At 43.4% G+C, this 22,996-nt stretch overlaps 1 protein-coding gene across 4 annotated transcripts; it reads right to left on the reverse strand.

Annotated features, from left to right (window-relative positions):
* Nucleotides 1-999: 999 nt before the first annotated feature.
* LOC130202536 (5-hydroxytryptamine receptor 1E) lies at nucleotides 1,000-19,707 on the reverse strand. Of its 4 annotated transcripts, XM_056428171.1 has the most exons (3): nucleotides 19,511-19,703; nucleotides 19,327-19,401; nucleotides 1,000-2,364 (listed from the first exon to the last, which is right to left on the reverse strand). In XM_056428171.1, the coding sequence occupies exon 3, from the start codon at nucleotides 2,310-2,312 to the stop codon at nucleotides 1,206-1,208; it is 1,107 nt and encodes a 368-aa protein (XP_056284146.1). In that variant the 5' UTR covers nucleotides 2,313-2,364; nucleotides 19,327-19,401; nucleotides 19,511-19,703; the 3' UTR covers nucleotides 1,000-1,205. The 4 variants fall into 4 exon arrangements, with proteins under 4 accessions (XP_056284146.1, XP_056284148.1, XP_056284145.1 ...); XM_056428173.1 differs by lacking the exon at nucleotides 19,327-19,401 and having other exon boundaries at nucleotides 19,668-19,707; XM_056428170.1 differs by lacking the exon at nucleotides 19,327-19,401.
* Nucleotides 19,708-22,996: the final 3,289 nt, after the last annotated feature.

Here is a 22,996-nt window from a genome sequence, read left to right on the forward strand (position 1 = left end):
GAGCTCCGTTTAATGTCCATATTGAATGAAAAACTTAAACTCCTCCCGAAACCGTAGAAATCTTATTCTAAAAGCTATTCAAATAAAAACTAAGGTGCAGGTGTTAACTTGGTGATAAAACATCTATGAAATGAGTTTACTCCACAAACGCAACCGATGTTTGATCTATGTTTGATGTAATAAGTAAACTCTGTAATACGATGTCTTTCCTTTTGTACCTTCTTTATCACAAGTGTTGTATTAGTGTGTATTGGGAGGTCATTGTAAAGACACCTCTGCCCTTAAAGCACGTTCCCTAAACTAAACCTAAAGAAGCCAACCCCCCAAAATAAAATAAACTGAGTCGGTTTCTTTCCATCTCCCAGTGAGAGAAGTACGGTTTACAATATATATACATACATACATATCTATCTATATCCTGTATATATATCTATATATATTTATATATATAAACACTGTATATATATATATATGTATATATATACACTGTATATATCTATGTATATATATGCACACTATATATAGATGTATATATACTGTATATATATATAGAGATATACTGTGTATATATAGATAGAGATATATATATGTATATATATACACACACCGTATATATATATATGTATATATATATACACTGTATATATAGAGATATATATACTGTGTATATATAGATATATATACTGTATATATATATATACAGGATATATCTATATATAGATATACATCTATATCTAGATATTTAGTTATATACATACTGTATATATAGAGAGAAATATGTACTGTATATATCTCTCTATATATATATATATATATATATATATACACTGTATATATATATAAATATATATATAGAGATATATATATACACTGTATATATATATAAATATATATATAGAGATATATATATCTCTATATACTGTTATAATATATATATATATACAGTTTATATATAAAGTAGTTCTAAATCATTATTTACTGAGAAAATCACGCAATGCATTGTTTGTTGAGATGTAACTTCTTTTACTTGAAAAGCACAACATCTCCATGTCGCTGCAGACATTAACGTTGTTTACGTCGTTAACGTTGTTTACGTCGTTCACGTTGTTTACGTCGTTCACGTTGTTTACGTCGTTAACGTTGTTTACGTCGTTAACGTCGTTTACGTCCCTTCGGTCTCTTTTGTCTTTTTAGAACTCAACCCTTCACGCGTGCTCTTTCCTCCCGAGCAGCTTTTTAAAAGCCGCCTTGAAGTCGTCGTTGAAGCTGGTGTACAGCAGCGGGTTGACCAGGGAGTTGACGTAGCCCAGCCACGTCAGGAAGTCCGACACCGCGGGCGAGGGCCGCACCACCCGCAGCCCCACCAGCACCTCCTTCAGGAAGAACGGCAGCCAGCAGACGATGAAGGCCCCGAGGATGAGGCCGAGGATCCTCGCCGCCTTCCTCTCGCGCGACGTGCATATCTGGTTCTTCTCGTCCGCGTCCGTCTCGGCGCCGTCGGGTTTCTCGGCGGCGTCCGAGTTGGACGGGTCGGACGCGCAGAACGTGTGGGCGACCCGGCAGCGGTCCGCCGAGTTCTGACTGCCCGCCGAGCGGCCGCTGAGTTGCCGGGCGGAGCCGCCGCGCTTCTGGTACAGCGTCTTGGCGGCGGTGTAGATCCGGTAGTACAGGATGAGGATGACCACCATGGGGATGTAGAACGCCCCCACGGTGGAGTAGATGGTGTAGCCCAGGTGGTCGTGCTCGATGACGCACTGGTGGAGGCCGCCGCCGCCGCCGCCGCCGCCGGGCCTCTGCCTCCAGAACAACGGCGGCATGGATATGAAAACCGAGATGACCCAGACCACGGCCACCATGGCGGCGGCGCGGCGCGCCGAGCGCTTGCGGGCGTAGGCGATGGCCTTGGTGATGGCCCAGTAGCGGTCCAGGGCGATGACGCACAGGTGCAGGATGGAGCAGGTGCAGCAGGTCATGTCCAGGCTCAGCCACAGCTCGCACGCCACCCGGCCCAGGGTCCACGCCTCCGTGGTCATGTAGAGGATGCTGACGGGCATCACGAGCAGCGCCACCAGGAAGTCGGTGACGGCCAGCGAGCAGATGAGGTAGTTGGCGGGCAGCCGCAGCTTCCGGGTGGTGCAGATGGCGCCGATGACGGCGGCGTTGATCAGCGCCGTGAGGACGGTGAGGAGGCCGAGGACGACCGCCGTCGCCGCCGCCGCGCCGTCTGCGAACGGGAGCGCCGGCGGGACGGAGCCGTTCGTGGCGTTGGGTCCCGAGCCGCCGCCGCCCCCTGGGAAGCTCTCCATGTTCATCCCCCCTGGGAGACACGCCTCCCTCCTCCAGAGTCAAAGGTCAAAGGTCAATCTGAAATGACAAAACAGGCACACACACATGAGAGGCAGCCAGAGGGCGCTAAAGGTGCTTTCTGCCTTCAACGCAATGCATGCTGGGATACAAACTACTCCGGCCCCTGAACAGGAAGATATTTGTCACTTTGGTTTTTCATGTCACGTTTTAACTCTAGTTCACGACTAAATATCTTCAAAATAAAAGGTTATATTTTATGTATATCTATATTTACAAGTGGATAAATCCAAATGTTTTTGGCGATGTTTTTTCTCCAAAGTGCCTGAAAGAAAAAAAATTGTTGAATGCAGAAAAGTGAGCATATTTAATTTAAACATTTTTTTTTAATGATTATTGTATTTTTTTTAATTATGCATGATTTAAAAAAGTAAAGCATTTATCCCCCCAAAAAACGAGAATAAGACAATAAGATGTTGTTTTGCAGTTCTCCAAAGGGCCCCTAGGGGTCCTCGTTCAACCGCTGGGCCACCTGATGACCTAAAGAGCTGGAAATAGAAAACTAGACCTGCTGGAGAGGGATGAACACAGACATGGCAACCCAAAACATTAGTTTAGTGCTAAGTGCCGATTTGATCGTAAATGATTTCCTAAAGCCGATCAAACGTATTGATTATGAGCAAAAACATTTTTTACAAATATTGAAAGTGTGTTTGAGACGGTAACTGAAACCCGATGAGACTAAACGTGTTCGTAAAGACGCTGACTGAGGCTTTTTAATGTTTTATCACTATTGCGTCATCGTGACATTTTAATACGCTTCAGAGACCCTAAAGTCCTCCATGTTGTTTTTCTGCATTAAGATTCATTATAGAACTCATCCTCTGAGCTGTGTGAGGCTCTCTCTCTCCCTCTCTCTCTCTCTCTCTCTCTCTCTCCCTCTCTCCCTCTCTCATGCAGCAGTTATATTAGTGTATTTATTTATGAGGCCCTCTTTATGCCCCTTTCAAATGGTTCTATTGTGTTTTACTGAGCTTGGAAAATCCATAATTTTCTCTCACTTGAAATGCAGAACAGTCTGAATGAAGCTGTTATCACTGCATCACGTGTGTGTGTGTGTGTGTGTGTGTGTGCTGTCTGGCGGCCATGAAACACACATCAGCCCGTGGACGCCAACACCTATTCTGATTGTAGAGGTCAAAGGTCATAGACCAGGAGTCAGTGGACGGCCAGAGGAAGATCGACAATCACATGCACTCCTCCTCTTCCCTCGTACTTCTCCCTTCTCCTCCGCCTTCTTCTTTTCCTTTCTTCCTCCTTCTTCCTCTTCTTCTTCTTCCTCCTCACTATCCTTCCTTCTCCTCCTTTCTCCTCCTCCTTCCTTCCTTCTCCTCATCTCTATCCTTCTTTCTGCTCCTCTTCCTCCTTCCTTCCTTCTCCTCCTCCTTCTTCATCTTAATTTTGATTAAAAAGAATACATATTTATATAAATGTTGATTCTTTTAATCAAACTGTGTAAATGAACATATTGTTATGATCATAACAATATTTTCATGACTTTTCCAAAACTTTAAAACATTTTCACGAAGGTCTTTTCCAGGCCTGGAAATAACTTGATTTTTCCAGGTTTTCCGTGACCTTATGAACCCTGTATTAAAAACCCGAGTCGGGGCTCCAGGCATCAATACCGGGGGCCGAGAGGCCGTCGGTACCCGTCTGGGTCCACGCCGACCGGCCCTGCTCCACAGGTGCTGCCCTCCAGTTAATCAATACATATAATTATAATCCCATCATAGCTAATGTGACATTCAGCCGCTCTAATACAGATTAAACCTCCGGCTAACGGAGCGCCTTCGTGTTGGAGATAAATATGTTGACATTAGCACAAAGAACGTTCAGCCTGAAAATAATGACTTTATGTCTAAGTATTTAACCGGATGTGGAGCTGATGGACGTTCAGCGTGACTCGACCCCGTCACCGGGTGGAGGTAATCTCATCTCCTATTGCGCAACACCGCGCTGCCGATGCCGCCTGGAGGCCAGCTGGGAAAAGGAAATGGGTTTTATATTATATGACATATGAGGAGAAAGACAACAACAGACACTTATTTATATTTATATCTATATCTATATATATATTAACACTTATACACGTTAACGTACTGCAGTACTCCAGGCTTTCTGGTTGGATATATTTATCGCAAATGATTAAAACTCAAAGAATCTTTATTAATTATGTTTGGTGTCTCCGAAGCACGAGGAAGACTCACCAAAGATATATATATATATATATATATATAATAAATATATATATAATAAATATATATATATTATAAATATATATATATATACTATAAATATATATATAATATATATATAGTCACACATATATATATTATATATATTTATATGTATATATACATACATATATTAAAAGATATATACATATATTAACATATATATATCCATCTAATTATTTACATATATATATATATACTGTATACATTACAAAAAATATATATATTTACATATACCAATATATATATATATATGTATCTAATTATTTACATATATATGCATGTTTCTTTCGACATATATATGCATATATACATATATACACACAAATATAATAATGAATATATAAAGAATATATGCATATAAATATATATATTCTTTTATATTATGCGTCTCATACTTTCCAAATGCAGATGAATGTGGTTTTACAACTCTCTTGTGTTAATGCAAATGTATGGAGGACTTAAAATGACTTAAGTATACATAAATAAATTTATGAATAAATACAAGTATAAATAAATAAATGCTTAAATAAATGTATAAATAAATAAATAAATACAGGAATAAATAAATAAATGCTTAAATAAATGTATAAATAAATAAATACATACAAGAATAAATGTATAAATACAGAAATAAATACAGAAATTAATAAATATAAGTTATAACTCAACAGGACATCATTAAATAAATGTATTTCTACATTTCTGTATTTCTTCATTTATTTATATCTCTATTTATGTGTCCACACGTATTTCTTCATTTATTTATGTGTGACATTTATGTGTCCGTATATTCAAATGAGCTGGGCGGTCCGAACCTCATTGTTGAACAGGATTGGTCAAGTCGGAGAGCAAGACAGAAGCAATCGATCCCTAGCACTTGGATCTGTAGACGAACAGCGTTTATTATGCATTCTTGTCTGTACATTCTAAATACTACTGTTGTTGAGTCACGGAATGTAATTTAAGGATGTTTTCAGCCGAGAAGTTAGTAGTTTAAGCATCAAATCTGTGGTCGGTTTATCGAGATTCAGCCTAATAAGGATATGCGACGGAGATTTGAGGTCCTGCTCGCGGGACCTCTGAGCTCCGGGCGCTCAGCGCGCTGTGTGGCCGCCGAGAGAAGCCTGATCTCGGCAGGACTTATTGAAATGCTCCGCTGGCTCTGACGTCTCCGTAGCGGCTAAACATGAGATATAATTAGGTTTTGGATGATCTAAAGAGCACAAAGAGTTTATTATTTATTAAAAGATAACGTTACGTCAATTTGACTAAGGGTTAAGATTCATAACTTCATATTGTAGCGACCCTGGGTCAGGAAAGCTACCAGACGTTGTATAGTTATTACCGTTTATTCGTAGCCTACGCCAAACAACAGTGAACACCGCAACACATTCTACTCCACTGTAAAGTATTTTACAGTGAATAATTGGAGGAAATTCATGAGCAAGAACAGTTGATGTGGTGACGTCACAAGACCAGAAAGACCGTCCTGCGTCCTCGAGAGTCCGGACTCCCAAGACCAGACTCACAAGACCAGACTCCAAGAAAACACGAGTCTGTACTCAGTGTACTTGGAAATGATAAACGGCTGAAGTCAAAAAGCTGTCTAGGCTAACTTCTGCTAACGGTGAGCTGAGCGAGCCAACTTCAGCTTCATGTGCCAGGCAGAAGTAGTAGAGCACAACACACCAGGTGCATCACACTCCTGTGACCAATCATGCTTCAGACAGAGGTTAGGACCGCCCAGCTCATTTGAATATACGGACACGTAAATGTCACACATGAATAAATGAAGAAATACGTGTGGACACATAAATAGAGAAATAAATAAATGAAGAAATACAGAAATGTAGATATATATTTATTTAATGATGTCCTGTTGATTTATAACTTATATTTATTAATTCCTATATTTATTTATACATTTATTTAAGCATTTATTTATTTATTCCTATATTTATTCATGCATTTATTTATTTATACTTAAGTCATTTTGAGTCCTCCATACAAATGAGCATCATTATTACCTTCGCATTGAAAATGCGCAAGGTTATGTTTTGATCGCTGTGTATTTATTTATTTATTTGTATGCGTGTTATTCGCATAACTAAAAAAGTATTAAACCGAATCGCATGAAATTGAGTGGGATGATTGGTTATTATCCGGGGACCATTTGATTAGATTTTGGGATTGATCGGGTCAAAGGTCAAGGTCATGAAAAGGTCAAACCCTTCTTTTTACCATAGCACGGTCAATTTATATCCAATTGCCATGCAACTAATGCCAAAATGTTCATAATTCAATGCCCAATCTTGTGATATGCGAAGGTATGCGCTCTACCGAGTGCCCGTTCCAGTTATTATTGTTATTATTAACCTTTACTTAACCAGGCCATGAAAGACAGCATTAAGATGCAAGACAAAACTAAAATAAAGCAATCTCTTACAAACAATTCCCACAAATCCCCAAAAGCCAAATATTTAAAACAACAGAGTTCCCACAGAATCAAACTCAGAATACTCGGATACTTTCACATGTCGATCATCTGCTCCGCCTCTCCGATCAATCCGCCAATAACTCACAGCGGACGATCGTGAACCGACCACGACGAGCCGTAACCCGAGGTTCACATCGGAGGTCGCTCGTGTTCATCGGCTCATATTCATGAGCTCTCAGATAAGAGCAGCGTCTCCATGGCGATGATCATCTCTTCTACGGTTTCTGAACACGTGAAGAGATGCAGGAGAAAACAATCAGGACACGAGGCTCTTATAACAATGGTCTATTTAGAGCCATGTATATGTATATGTATATATACACACACACACACACACACAGCTCGGCCCTAATTCATCGCAGAGTGACCGGTCACGCCTGGGGAGCTCGCCGGCGAGGGCCATTAGTCATCCGTCCCATCACCTGGAAAATTGAACAACCTTTTCCAAAAGTAGAGATTGCAGGGTTTGTGTGTGTGTGTGTGTGTGGAGGGGGGGGGCGATTTCACGTCATTGTAAAACAAAAATGCACGCATGCAATTTAATCTAACCAGATTACGTCTTTTCTGTTTGCAATGACTTTGCACGGCGAGAGAGAGAGAGACAAAGAGGAGAGAGACAGAGAGCGAGGAGAGAGACAGAGACACACAGAGAGCGAGGAGAGACAGAGGAGAGAGAGACAGAGACACACAGAGAGAGAGAGAAAGAGGAGAGAGAGAGAGACAGAGAGCGAGGAGAGACAGAGGAGAGAGAGACAGACACACAGAGAGAGAGAGAGAAAGAGAGAGAGAGACAGAGAGAGAGAAAGAGGAGAGAGAGAGAGACAGAGAGCGAGGAGAGACAGAGGAGAGAGACAGAGACACACAGAGAGAGACAGAGAGAGAGAGAAGGAAGAGAGAGAGAGAGACAAAGAAGGAGACAGAGACAGAGAGAGAAAGAGAGGTGAGCAATGAGAAGGTGAAGTCAGTTATTTTTGGCCTGAAAATGTGTTTAAATGACGAGAGAGAGAGAGAGACAGAGAAAGGAGGAGAGAGGAGAAAGAGAGAGAGGATTGAAAGGACGGGTCACGTCCGTGGAGCTTCATTTCATTCACACATCTAAAATGATGTTTTGACGTTGCAGGTGTTAAACTGACACTTCGTCTTCATCACGAGAGCGAAACGGATCCGAAGAGGAAGCGATGCGGCGTGACGGAGATGGATCACACAGGGGGTTCTGCTAAAAAAGAACCCAGATACACTATAATGCACGATAGAAATGCAACGATGCATTAAAAGTTTATATATATATGTATATACCAAACCTGTAGATTCAAACACTTAAAAAACAGATTACATTGAAAGATGAATGTTTAATATAAAGAATAATGTTCCTCTCAATATGTTTAATGCTAAATATGAAAGTACAAAACAAATAAATACATAATGACGTTAGTTTTGGGTATTTATATTAAATATTATATTTCATATCTGACAATAAACACAACTAAATGTTACACACTGACCCTTTAAGTCTCAGCTGTCTTTAGAGAAAAGAGCTAAAGCAACAACCTTCAGAATAATGGAGTGCTGCGTGTGTGTGTGTGTGTGTGTGTGTGTGTGTTGAGTCTGGTGCTCATGGAAACAGTACCGCTTCCGTCCAAAGGAGGCGCCAGAAACAACACAACGTTAAAGTTTCTTGCTGCAGCACACAGTAAAACATGTCTGCGTTTGTACTGGTCCGTACTTTCTTTATATGTGTATGTATTATTATTTCATATACCTTTTATAATGTGGCTCAATTCATAGTTTGAATGAATAAAATGTTTAATTGTTTCCATTCCGGCCGTAACCTGGAAGGTCGGAGCAGATTAACTGATGATGCAACATGTGAAGTGTAGTTTTTAATGATTGATGATTGATCTGGTTTTAGGATGAAGTTCAGCCTCCTGCCTCTAGAGGGCGACGTCTCCCAGGAGCCACGGCCGCACCGCGGTCACCTTGAAACCTCTTTTGTCTGGAAGCCTTTAAAAGACTTTACGGCGTCATAAAGGACGTCGTTATGAACGTGTGAAGCCGAGAGAGAGAGAGAGAGAGAGAGTTCTTTAGGACTCGGAGACATAAATCTGACCCGCCTGCTGTTTTTGGACTGTTGCACCGCATGCACACAAACACACACACACACACACATACACACAAACACATGCTGCAAGCACACATACAGACACACATACACAAAAACACACACACACACATGCTGTAAGCACACATACACACACACATGCTGGAAGCACACACACACACACATGCTGCAAGCACACATACACACACACACATGCTGCAAGCACACACACACACACATGCTGCAAGCACACATACACACACACACACACACACACACACACACATGCTGCAAGCACACACACACACACACACATGCTGCAAGCACACACACAAACACATGCTGCAAGCACACACACACACACACACACACATACACACACACATGCTGGAAGCACACACACACACACACACATGCTGGAAGCACACACACACACACACATACTGCAAGCACACACACAAACACACAGGCTGTACACACTTCAGTTTTTGCTCAATATTGAAGTATGTATGTATGTGTGTGTGTGTGTGTGTGTGTGTGTGTGTGTGTGTGTGTGTGTGTGTGTGTGTGTGTGTGTATGTATGTGTGTGTGTGTGTGTGTGTGTGTGTGTGTGTGTGTGTGTGTGTGTGTGTGTGTGTATGTGTGTGTGTGTGTGTGTGTGTGTGTGTATGTATGTATGTGTGTGTGTGTGTGTCGCTGTCCACAGTCCTGAAACAGAGGAGATCTTCAGACAGTTTCAGCTGCTCACTTCGTAACAATCCGCTCACGGACCTTAAAACTACCGTCTATAGATGCCATTGTTGGGAGAAACCAAGCCCTCCAGACCCCCACATGGCACAAGTGGAACGATCCTTTGTTTCTCACATTGTTTCCGCCCCCGTCGGTCAAATCAGGCGTCTTGGAAATATGTAAATATCTACTTTTGATGTGACAGGTTGACGTTTAAGTCCCACCTCCTAGCACCACGATCCTCAGTGACACACCTGTACCCGCCTCTCGTTGACTGTCTACACAAAGGAGAAACAGAGAGGCTCATGTGCCGCCCGTCTGTCTGTCATCGACGAGGCGTTCAATGGCGCCTTGCAAAGAGTACGCTATTGATCTGATGTCCTTGATTGGAAGGTATGCCGGCGCTGGCTCGGTGGCCTGGCCGTGCATTGTGGGTAACGTAACGTCCCTCCGACATCGGGTCTGGTTCAGCTCTTATCGAGGCCCTCGGCTCGAGGGTCATGTTTCTCTTTATCAATATTTGTTTTTGGTCATGAAAACTATTTTTGTCTCTATTAATTTATAAGTTTGATCTCTTCTAATACAAAATAAGTAAATATGTAATATGTTGCAAACATTTACGGAACGAAAATCTGATCATTGGATAAAATGTGTGTCTAATTTCAATGACATATGAGAGTCAATGGTTTTTACAAAAGGAATGTTGTGTACAACCAGAGGAGTCGCCCCCTGGTGGTCAGGAGAGAGAATGCAGCTTTAACACATGAAGCATAGACTTCTATACAACCAGAGGAGTCGCCCCCTGGTGGTCACGAGAGAATGCAGCTTTACCACATGAAGCATAGACTTCTATACAACCAGAGGAGTCGCCCCCTGGTGGTCAGGAGAGAGAATGCAGCTTTAACACATGAAGCATAGACTTCTATACAACCAGAGGAGTCGCCCCCTGGTGGTCACGAGAGAGAATACAGCTTTAACACATGAAGCATAAACTTCTATACAACCAGAGGAGTCGCCCCCTGGTGGTCACGAGAGAATGCAGCTTTACCACATGAAGCATAGACTTCTATACAACCAGAGGAGTCGCCCCCTGGTGGTCAGGAGAGAGAATGCAGCTTTAACACATGAAGCATAGACTTCTATACAACCAGAGGAGTCGCCCCCTGGTGGTCACGAGAGAGAATACAGCTTTAACACATGAAGCATAGACTTCTATACAACCAGAGGAGTCGCCCCCTGGTGGTCACGAGAGAATGCAGCTTTACCACATGAAGCATAGACTTCTATACAACCAGAGGAGTCGCCCCCTGGTGGCCAGGAGAGAGAATGCAGCTTTAACACATGAAGCATAGACTTCTATACAACCAGAGGAGTCGCCCCCTGGTGGTCAGGAGAGAGAATGCAGCTTTAACACATGAAGCATAGACTTCTATACAACCAGAGGAGTCGCCCCCTGGTGGTCAGGAGAGAGAATGCAGCTTTAACACATGAAGCATAGACTTCTATACAACCAGAGGAGTCGCCCCCCAGTGGTCAGGAGAGAGAATGCAGCTTTACCACATGAAGCCTATAGTTCTATACAACCAGACTGCAGGGCGGCGAGACGTGTCGCGTGAACAGCGACCCGATGACCTCTAAAGGTCACACGTTGTGACCTCGGCTCAACGGGCCTGTTGCATAGTCACGCCGTGGCGCCCCGTCTGCTCTCCGTATCGCCGTGACTCGTCTTCGTGAAGCGGCCGCTGCGTCTTGAAGGGCAGGATGAAGATTAAATAAATAATGTGACGGGCCGAGGGCACAATGACCGATTACCTCGCGCTCCGATTTGTATTCCGCTGTTGCGAAACACTTCTGCTCGTCGATGTGATCACATTCACACTCTGTCCCCCGTGGTTGTCACCTGTGCAGATAGCAGGTATGATGCATGTGAAGAACATCAACTCTACAAAATACGAGAGACTGCATTCCTTCACCGGTTTAAAGCGTGGTGTTCTGAACAGCCTCTTACTAATACATTGCTTTAGCTTAATTCTGTTTTAAAAACTCCTATGAGGCACACAAAAAGGCTTCAGGTGCACAGACAAGGTGGTTTAGGAGATGTCAATAATGTGTTTATCCAACAAAAGGGAGTTGGCCAAAGTGTTGAAATTAATCGGAGTGAGGGGGCGAGGGGGCGTGGCCTTTGCAAGATCACGGTTTTTTTTAAAGAGTTTGATCGAGAGTGATTTTTTTCCCCGGAAGCCCTAAAACATCATCTCCAGTTTCACGTCTCTTGTAATTTGAGCCACCGTGGCAGACGAGAAAGAAATAGCAAACCTTCTGGGGCTTGAAATGCTTAAACATTGATAAAATAAGGTGATGATGTCATCATCTTACATGTTGCATTATTCTCTCTATGGACTCTCTCTGCTGTATTTTAATGTTGACATTTTAAAAGTGTTCCAAGGTCATCCAAAGGATTTAGGAAACTACTTAGTCGTTAATGCATTCGTGACGTGATCTGTAGTTTACGAGGGAACTCTGTAAATGTGTTAAATAAATAAATATACAATTAAATATACAGTTTTACTGATACGACGATGCAAAAACTCCTCAGAAGGTTGTTTTCTTAAACAAATAACTTACATAAACATGAATATTATATTGTACATTATACGTACAATGCATTACATTGTTACCCAGATGTAGAAATGGGAAAATATAGAATAAATTAAATAAAAATTAATAGCAAATCAGTACAATGTGGGTTCAATAACATTGTATTTGATGGCTATTTTAATAATGCCAGTTAATTAAGCACAGGTTGTAAAATATGAGGCATATTTAACAAACGCACCGGCGCTTAATGACCCAATAAAACATGTTTCTCGTGATCAGATAATATAATTGTAATAATAATGGAATAATTGGTGGTGAAATAAAAAAAATCATAAACTTATTGCAGCTGCGATAGATTCATTGGCCACTTGGGGGCAGCACAACAAAAAATCGACATAATGAACCGTAAAAATTTTCATACGGTGCAGCTTTAAGAAGCTGATTGTAAAATTATGACCAGCCTAAGACTCATTTGAATCTTTCTATAATACTTTTTCTTCCATGCAGCTGGTTTTAAAATATTCTTCTTTTTTGAAAATTATTTTTCTTCCACTCTTACTCTTCCCTTCTTTTCCAGACCGTCAGCCATTATTTAACAAGCTTGCCAATTGCTTGTTTTAAGGAAACACATCAATGAAGCCAGATAGAGCTGAATACTCGAATGCTCAAGAGGGACGCCAGGAACAGAAGACCCCAGAGAGCTGAGAGGTCTTGGTCACCAAAGATCTCTTTCATGGAGAACTGGATAGCTTCAGGAAAAAAGGGCCACCAGACCCAGATCCACCAGATCCACAAGATCCAGATCCACCAGTACCAGGACTAAGAGGGGAAGACTGTCTTGACCCAGCTGCAGTAAATGAAAATTTAAAAAATCTAAAACACTACCACCTTTGACCACAGGGGTCGCCAGAGTCAACGCACAATTAAAGTCCCTTGCAGTAACTTTAAAGAGTGCAGCAAAAACTGAATAGCTTCAGGAAAAAAGGGCCACCAGACCCAGAACCACCAGACCCAGATCCACCAGTACCAGGACTGAGAGGGACAGACTCTCTTGACCCTGCAGCAGTAAAAATACATTTTAAAAAATCTAAAACACTACCACCTTTGGCCACAGGGGTCGCCAGAGTCAACACCCAATGAAAGTCCTTGCAGTAACTTTAAGGAGTGCAGCAACCAGGGCCAAAGATCTCCTTCTTAAAGGTTGTGGAAACATCTTGGTTTGGGGTAAAATTACAACTCGATGAGGGCAAGAGGACCTACGTTGTCATGGTTACAATAATAATTACTCGTTCGCAGTCATGGAAAGTCACGGGGGACGAATGGTTTTGCCTAAGAGGGGGGTTGTGTGTGGGTCTATGGGGGGGGTGTGAGGTCGGAGTTCACAGTCCTGATGGATGGCCTGAAAGAAACTCGCCTCAGTCTCTCTGTTTCTTGCAACTGGCGTGACTCTGCCTTGCCTGCGCAGCAGTGCTGAAACAGTCTGTTGTTGGGGGGGTGGAGGATCTGATGATCCCTGCTGCTCTTCTTGCTGCACCTCCTAGTGTACAAGTCCTGCAGGGTGGGTGGTGGTTCCAATAGTAGTGCCCGCCCGCACTACTACTCTCTCTCAACCTTCCCTGTGAGACCGGAGCAGTCCAAACTTGCCAACTGAGCTGTGAATGCTTCTCCGGCCCTCTAGCCTCAGCTAGAGAGTGGGAAGGTTTGAAAACTTTAAATTTCTCAAAGCTTCTCCAGCTGGCTGAGGGTAGGAAGCGCTTGCCCCTTTTGTCTGTCAGAGTGTGTTGTTGACCTGACCCTCTCCCTGTCGGGGGTGATCCCAGAGTATTATTTATCTCACCTCACCCCACACACAGTAGTCCTCCCCAGTGGTGAGTAGTCTGTTGTTGTTTCCTCTACCTCTAAACAATCAGCTCCTTTTTTTTGGTGATCACATTGATGATGCTGTTGTCCTGGCACCAGAGTGAGAGATCAGCAACTTCCAGGTAGTACTTCTTCGTGTTTGTGAGAGATCAGGCCCACCACCACTGTCATCCCGCCGCAAACTTGATGATGGTGGGCTGAACCTGCCTGGCCACACAGTGGTGTGTGTACAGAGGGGGAGGGCTGAGGACACGCCTGGGAGGGATGCCTGGGGGGTGAGGGTGAGGATTTGGGTGTCACCCAGACCATCTGTGGCCTCCACCTGTGGCCAGGCGGTCAGGAAGTCACAGGCCAGTGTTGTGTCCAGCTCAATCAGCTTGCTCCCAGCAGCTTGGAGGGACTATGGTGTTGAAAGAATCATTGAAGCTAAACTGAACACAAGTCAAGCCCCAGCAGTCCCTTATACTGTCAGATGAGAGAGAGTGGAGAGGTGTGGTGTGCAGCATCATGGAGGAGATCTGTTTGGTGGATCTGTTTTTAAAGCAAGGTCCATGGAGGAAGGAGGGGGAAGGCGCAGATGTGGTCTTTATCCTCTATCAGCCTCTCACCATGACCACGAGGGGGGGCCACGTACCGGTAGTCATTCCATACATGCTGGAGAAGCATTCTTGGGCTGGGCTGGGGAAAACCCGTAACTTTTTTAGTGGGGGCGATGGTGTCGTTGGAAGCGTTGCTATGAGGCTCCATTGCTCGCTCAACTACACTGGTCGCTGGCGAACTGGATGATGTCATGTCCGTCACACCAGCCGGCGCGTGCTGTAGCTCAGCCTCTGATTGGTCAGACCACGCTTCACGACTCTAATGCCACGTTCTGGCCTTTGGGCAGCCTTCGAGGCGAAGAAATGGCGTATGAAAGTTTTCAAAAATCGCGCGAGAGGAGGGAGAGAGACAGCCTCTGGTCCTCTTGTAGCGGGCCTTTTTTGAGTCCAGCGTTCTCCAGCTCTGGTAGCACACATGTGTGCTGGTGTAAGTGACTTTTTTAAGTTCGGCAGCACTATTAAAGTCCCAGCCACAGCCAGTCTAGCCACCACATAACAGTTCTGATACAACATTAAGGTATCATGCGAGTACGATAGTGCTGGGTCCCGGTGTGGTGGGTCGTGACGGCTGTGGTGTGTGGTGTGGACCGAGAAGCGAAAGAGGAATGGACGGAAGAGTGGGTGTGGATGCATGTTGTTCGTGATTCAGCGGAGAAAGCGTCCCTTAGAGTTCAAAGTTCTTGGGTTCTTGAGTGCACCACATGTCAAAGCGTCCACCCCCTCAACCCTGAGATCTGCACTACCGAACTCTTCCGTTCTCTGCAGGAAAACGAAGGAAGGACTCGGTTGGGCTGGAGCTTTCGATCCGGGTCAAAGAAAACCAGCTCCAGAGGTCCAGACAAAATATTGCAATCCCCCGTTGCCCGTTGATCTCTGATCACTTGCCCTATGGACTTTAAGTCTGTTTTCCAGGGCTCAGCGTTGAAGGATGCGTCTGGGCGAGGGTGGTGTGAACTCTCAGTTTCTTCCCTTAATCGATCGTTTCTCTCTCCCGGTGTTGTGCCAATCTCCCGTAGTATGTGCTCCACTGTTGTTGATGTGATTCGCTGCGTCACGATCTCTGCTAAGCCACGCTGGCAAAATGGAAAAACCAAAAGTAAAAACGTTTGTTTTGTAAGTTATGCTCCAAAAGTGTGCTGTAGATGTGTTTGTGGTTAAAGCCGATGTTAAAAAAACACAAAAACAAAAAAAAACAAAACAAAAGCTGCTCTTAAATGTCAGTTTGCAGTATAAGCTAGTATCAAAAACCAAGATGGCGTCTTCGAAACGTGGGTAACGAATGACTCCGCCCACTTCGTATACACAGCCAATGAGGAGGCATGAAATTTAAATTAAAATCAAATGCAAATAGTTATCAATTAGTTTTCTGTTGATTGCCTCATTGATTAAATTGCATAATTAATTTGTTTCATATAATTATAGCTTATTGAAAAGTTTATTAAAAAAGCGCCCATGAAAAGTCACCGTAGATAATAGGGATGCACCGATCTGATCGGCGCCGATCCATATCGGCCGATATTCCCATTATCGGTTTTGATCGGCGTTCTCAAAACGGCCGATCAGATGACGTAACATCTGCGAGAACTATCAGACGTTTCAATCGCCGCAACGGAGACGATGCGCCCAGCGAGGGCCGCAGAGTGAGAGGTCAGAGGGGATCCTCACCACCGAGCGGCGTCCCCGTCCCCCGAGTTGAATCTCTGGGTCGACTCAGCCGACTCTCACATGTCTGCCCCTAGAGACTGATGCTCACGGTAAACGCATTCCATCGGGAGCGCGCGAGGGTTTTGATAAAGTTAGCGGAAGGATTTAAGTGGCAACATCCGGTTTTGCAAAGTTAGCGGAAAGAACCACGTGAAACAACATCCGTTTTTCAAAATAAGATGTCGACAAATCATACACTAGCATATAAAAGTAAACAATGAACTGATTTTGTATCTTTATAGATCGTTTCTGAGATTTAGCTTAAATTATGCCAACATTAAAACATTTTTACTGTACCAAGGAAGAGTTTATAAAAATAAGTCAGACTTTTGTATATTAAAAAAAGTCCTGTAAATAGATTTCCCCAAGAGTTCCAGGAAATGAATAATGCAGATGTGTTCCATACATATCTGAAATCCCCTACAATAGCAATCAAACTATTTTAATGTATCAATTAGGAATTTTTTCAAAGTAAAAGTCCTAAATGTTTAAAGAAATCTGTAATTTCTTTACTGTTTGAGTTGCTTTATATATGTATTTCCTCATAGTCCTAGGCAATAATGCTACACAATAAATAGAATGCTTCAATCGACACCCTGATCGGTGATCGGCAGATACTGATTTCAGTGATCGGTGATCGGCACAAAAAACCTGATCGGTGCATCTCTAGTAGATAATTGTGTTTCACAAACGATCCAGAAACACAAAGTTATTCGAGCAGTCGGCATCAATTAAATACTTTGAAGCGGCACTAATCTATTTATTAAATGTTTTAATCTCCGATCTCGTTACACAATGAGAAGCAGCTGCATGGTGGTCCTAAAAAACAAATATCATGCATCAAACAAGGGCAGCTGAGGGAGGACTGTTTTATGAACTATGGTGTGCAGACAGACAGGCAGACAGACCGACACGCAATAAGACAGACAGACAGACAGGCAGTAAGACAGACATGCAGTAATACAGACTGACAGCAAGACGTAAAGGCAGTAAGACAGATATACAGAGAGACAGACAGTAAAACAGACGGACAAGTAGGAAGACAGACGGACAGGTAGACATGCAGTAAGACAGACAGACAGGTAGACAGACAGTCAGATAGATATACAGGCAGACAGACAGTCAGACAGATATACAGGCAGACAGACAGTCAGACGGACAGGCAGTAAGACAGACATGCAGTAAGACAGATAGACATGCAGTGAGACAGACTGACAGTAAAACAGACAGAAAGTAAGACGTATAGGCAGTAAGACAGATATACAGAGAGACAGACAGTAAGACAGACGGACAAGTAGGAAGACAGACGGACAGGTAGACATGCAGTAAGACAGACAGACAGGTCGACATGCAGTAAGACAGACAGACAGGTAGACATGCAGTAAGACAGATATACAGGCAGACAGACAGTCAGACGTACAGGCAGTAAGACAGGCAGACAGTAAGACAGACGGACAGGTAGAAAGACCTGCAGTAGTAAGACAGACAGGCAGTAAGACAGGCACCTGTGGCGAACACATCCCCCCCCCCCCCCTCCCGACCAACCAGCTCCAAGTTGAGTAAAAACTCACCATTACGTTGTCACCGCATTTCTTTGAGCGTTTGAGGAAGAATAGAAATAAAATAAATAATGAATAGATGAGATGTTCGCTCCTGTTGCTCGAGGCTGCCGTGTCTCTCTCCTCTCTCACGTCTCCTCCTCTTCTTCCTCACGTGAAGCACGACACGCACGTGAATAAACGAGCATTAATCCAGGGGGGACAGGGACACCTCCACGAGGGGGACACGGGCACCTCCACGAAGGGGACACGGACACCTCCACGAGGGGGACAGGGACACCTCCACGAGGGGGACACGGACACCTCCACGAAGGGGACACGGACACCTCCACGAGCCGGCGCCCCGCGTCTCTTCTCCCGCGCAGCCTGCAGCGGTCTCCGCTCTGCTGCTGCCTTCAGGCGACGTGGGAAATATTATAAATATGACGTCTCGCGCGCACCGCGCAACTCAATAAATGGCGCAAATATCCCACAGCTGAACATGTCCGTACATTAATGATGTTTGTTCATGGATGAAGCACACCAATGCTCTTCTCACTGCTTATGTATTCCCTTAGTGACCATTTTAAATTTTAGTTTTAAAATACGGTAACTTCCGCTCATTTTGAGGCGAAAAACAACAACATGGCGACAGGCGAAATCCAAGATTGCGGCAGCGAAAACTGGAGGCTTCATGATGAAGGTAGATTTTTTGGGTAATAAAGACACAAATCTACCTTCATACATGACTGCTTGTATATAATCCAAGAGCTAGCCTTTTCTACATTCACAACAATGGTTTTTAATCAACGACCCCTTTACAAAACAAAATAAAGCGCCACGTCGCCCGATTTTTTTTCTATTAAAATCAACCCTTTTTTAATCATTAGTTGTTGAGAGACAGCAGTAATGTGGGTGGTAGATGTGAAAGGAGGGTGGACATGGTCTGTTTCTATGTTTCTATGCAATTTTAGGCGATAAAGAATAAATATTGACTGATTCTTTCTTAGCCTAGACAGAGAATAGAGGCATTTTACAACTTAACAACAACAAAACTACTCAACATAAGTATGGGGGTAATATTATAATGTGTACCACCTTCTTTCCAGTTCATGATTTAGTTCCTTTCTTTAGTTCCATTTTCGCGCATTTTGTCGTCACTTTTTCTCCCAACTTCAGGAGACAAAACAAAGAGTTAAATGACTGATTCTCTTTAAACCTAATAAAGTGAAATCACACAAACGACCCAAATCCATTCTTCATAAATGCATAAATTGATCACCTCGACTGTAGTTTCCTGGGAGCCGGTGGACTCACATGCTGATGTTCAACCCATTTTCCTTCCGTGTTAAAAGTCTTTGTCGGGGATTTTTCCCCCCTCATTCTCAAATGTGTTATTGGTGATATTGTGGCAACACAAACAAATAAATTGACTTCACCTTCCACCTTTTTAGCCGTTGGGAGGAAGGTTTGCTTCTAACCAAGCATCTCTGACACCTCTGTACCGACTCGGACATCGTGCCGTCTGTCACTCGGAGGTGTCGAGTTTCACGGTCAGGTGAACCTCGAGGGGGTTTTGCTGGAATAAAAACCACCAACCTGAAGGTCGTTCCCGTAATCCAGGGGTGTCCAAACTTTTTGCAACGAGGGCCAATTGTGATAAAGTAAAGATGCCCGGGGGCCAATAGTTCCTTTAGACGTTTTTTAAACCACAAAAGTTACATGAAAATACACTGTTATAAAGCAATTTATTTTTACTGTCACAATTACTTTTATTTTTTAAATGACAATGTAACCACATATAATATAACCAAGTCTGCCTTTCATTCAGTCAGATAACAATGAAAACGCTGTATATAGAATACCTTACATTTCTATGAGTTACATAACGTTGCTTAATGAACATTTTAAACGGGAGTTGTAAGTAATGCAAAGTGGTCTGTTATCATTACACTTAAAAACTAATTAATTTTGCCCTCATCTTTGACTAGATCTTTTCAGAAAAGCAATAGTTTGTCACATCTACAGGTTTTTCACTGTTAATGATATGTTACCGTTCAACACACTTCACATTTGGCTGATTGTGGCTGCAATTAACCTGTTTTGCACTGAATACCTTTTCAAGATAATATCAATAAAGTGCAACCTGTGAAAAATTAAACAAAATAAGATCAAATATTTGGGCATAAAGAGTTTTACTGAGTGTTAGTTACACTGCATATCTTTTCAAAATAACAATGACGCGCAACCTTTGAAAAACAAAACCAGTGCAGATATGTGCGAGTCATCCCGTTTTACTCTATGTGTGATAAAATGGGCTTTCCACTTCACCTCTTTTGAAAACGGGGTCGCAGGCGTGATACGGCCACTCTCAATACCGCTCAATGTTGAGCTCTTGTTTTGAAGGGCAACAGCTGGAACGCTGAGGTAACACCTGGCAAGTCGCCAAGAATCTCGTCTGTCGCGCATGCGCAGCGTAACCGGTTAACGCCGTAACGACACGTTTACACTAAAGTAGGCGACAGGCATTTCGCTCTTTATTTATGAATGACTTAGTTTTATGTCCGTGTCGTTTGTAATACGTGAAGTTCTCAAACAAGGTCTTGAAATCAAAGAATCTGCATTTCCCCTCGCGCCCCACCTGGTCTCTTGAACCCGGAGCAGAGAGCGACTCCGAGACGACGTGTCTTCACCACCGTGGGAACGCAGAGGTGTCGGTTTGCTGTTCCCGCGACATATTGGACCTCTCTGCCGGCTGGTTGGAGCGCGCTCACCTGTATGTGCGCATGGGGGCGGAGCTCCGCCGGGATACCGAGAGCCAGGAGGAGTGTGAACGCCACCCCGTAGAGACAGAAATGACATGCCGATCAATAACAGACGACCGTTTAGTTAATAAAACAACCTGACATTAGTTCTGTTGTAACCTGGCGCTAGAGAGAACATGTCAGTGGGGCGGACCCCCACCCTGTTCTCATGGGAGGGGAAACACTAGTAATTCCCATCGCTCCTGAACGCGGCGGCCCTCAGTCAACTTTTGTCCTTTTTTTTGCGGTCGCCATGGCAAATAGGTTTGGAGACGGGTTCACGCCACGCAGAGCCAGAAACATGAGAGAGGAGGAATTACGTCTTTAAAGTTTTTATGATTTATTTATTCTGACAGATCTGGCGGGCCAGAAATAACACATTATATGACCGATGTCGCGGGCCGTATGAAATCTGACCGCGGGCCGCCATTGGCCCGCGGGCCGGACTTTGGACACCCCTGCCGTAATCTATCGAACGCATCAACTGTTTTTCGACCACCTCGAGCGAAAGTACGACATTTTCTTTTTGCAAATTGGGAGCATTTGAATAAAAACGCGTAAATTCCACGCAGGCTTTAAAAAAAAAACGCATTCGGTCATGTGAAGGGGAACACGGTTGACGTGACACACTGATCATTCACACTAGGACTATCGTGTTCAGAATTTATGTTACATGTAGTTAAACATGACTTCTATAACCATAAAGTCTCCGACTTGAATCTCTCTTTAAACCCTAAAGACGGTCGTATTTTTTAAAGGGAAAACAACAACAACGTTCATGTGAAGAAGTCACATAATGTGCTTCTATACTTCTTTATAACTTCCTGCTTCACTCAGTCCTTTTATTATTATTCTGTTAGTATTGAATATATAGTAATCTTTTCTTCACTTAATGTCACTGCCCCCCCTTCCCTCCGCTTCCTTTTTAGAGATGCATTTGTCATCGCTTCCCAAAGGGTTTCTTTCCGCTGCGGCACGAGCAGAAACAACAACAAGACTCAAGTCTGCTCAAAGAAACCAGGACGCAGCAGACGGCTGTGATGTTGTTCCTATACTGCAGAATTCCTTCATTATTAAAACCTCAGACGTCCTCAGTTTGTTGTCCAGTATAGCCGTAACACATCTTTGTCTTGCAGTTAATAAGAATCACATTTAGTTCGGGTCGCTCAGACCTCGACAGCGAGGACATCGTCATTTCCCTCCAAAACCGACCGAGTGACGGAGACTCTTCGTCAGAGGTGTTTTCTGATCTCCTTCAAGAACCGGAGGGTCGGTTCAGGTTTAGGGTTCACCCGTCAGACTGAGATGTAAACATCAGTGTCCAGTGTTGGAGGCTTTAGTTATTCTACGTTTAAAAAAAAATCTGATTTAAATATTCCATATTACAGATATGTACGATATGTACTCGGGTCTGTTTTCATGGCCTGTTGGCTGAGATGCACTATACATCTTAAGTTATATGTAATTGAATACCATTTTCCACCACAAATGACCCACAATTCCTAGTAAGGCGACGTTAAACATGGGGTTACACTCTAGTGTCATTTCCCCATAGACTTCTATGCAACCAGAGGAGTCTCCCCCTGTTGGTCAGGAGAGAGAATGCAGCCTTAACACATAGACTTCTATACAACCAGCAGTCTATTTGCCATTAGCAATAGCAAACAGCTGTCTTAAAATTGTTCTTTGGGGGGCTTTTTCCACTTAAACGTGTCATCTTGAGGTTCTTGTTGCTGCCGCTGATGTACGTTAAACCTCCACCCTTTGATCTCCGAATGTCGGGCTTCGAAAACTGAACGTCGGAGCGTATCTGCCATAAGTAGACGACACAGATGACGGTCTCCAGGGTGAAAGTCTCGTATTAGTCCGTCTGGCGTCTTGAAAACAAGCCCAGGACTTTGGTCCAGGAGTGAGACTAGAAGGACGTGATGGAGATGGGTGATCGATCTGGGTTCAGTTGAAGA

This window comes from Pseudoliparis swirei, chromosome 12, assembly GCF_029220125.1.
Source record: "Pseudoliparis swirei isolate HS2019 ecotype Mariana Trench chromosome 12, NWPU_hadal_v1, whole genome shotgun sequence".
Taxonomy (NCBI): Eukaryota; Metazoa; Chordata; class Actinopteri; order Perciformes; family Liparidae; genus Pseudoliparis; species Pseudoliparis swirei.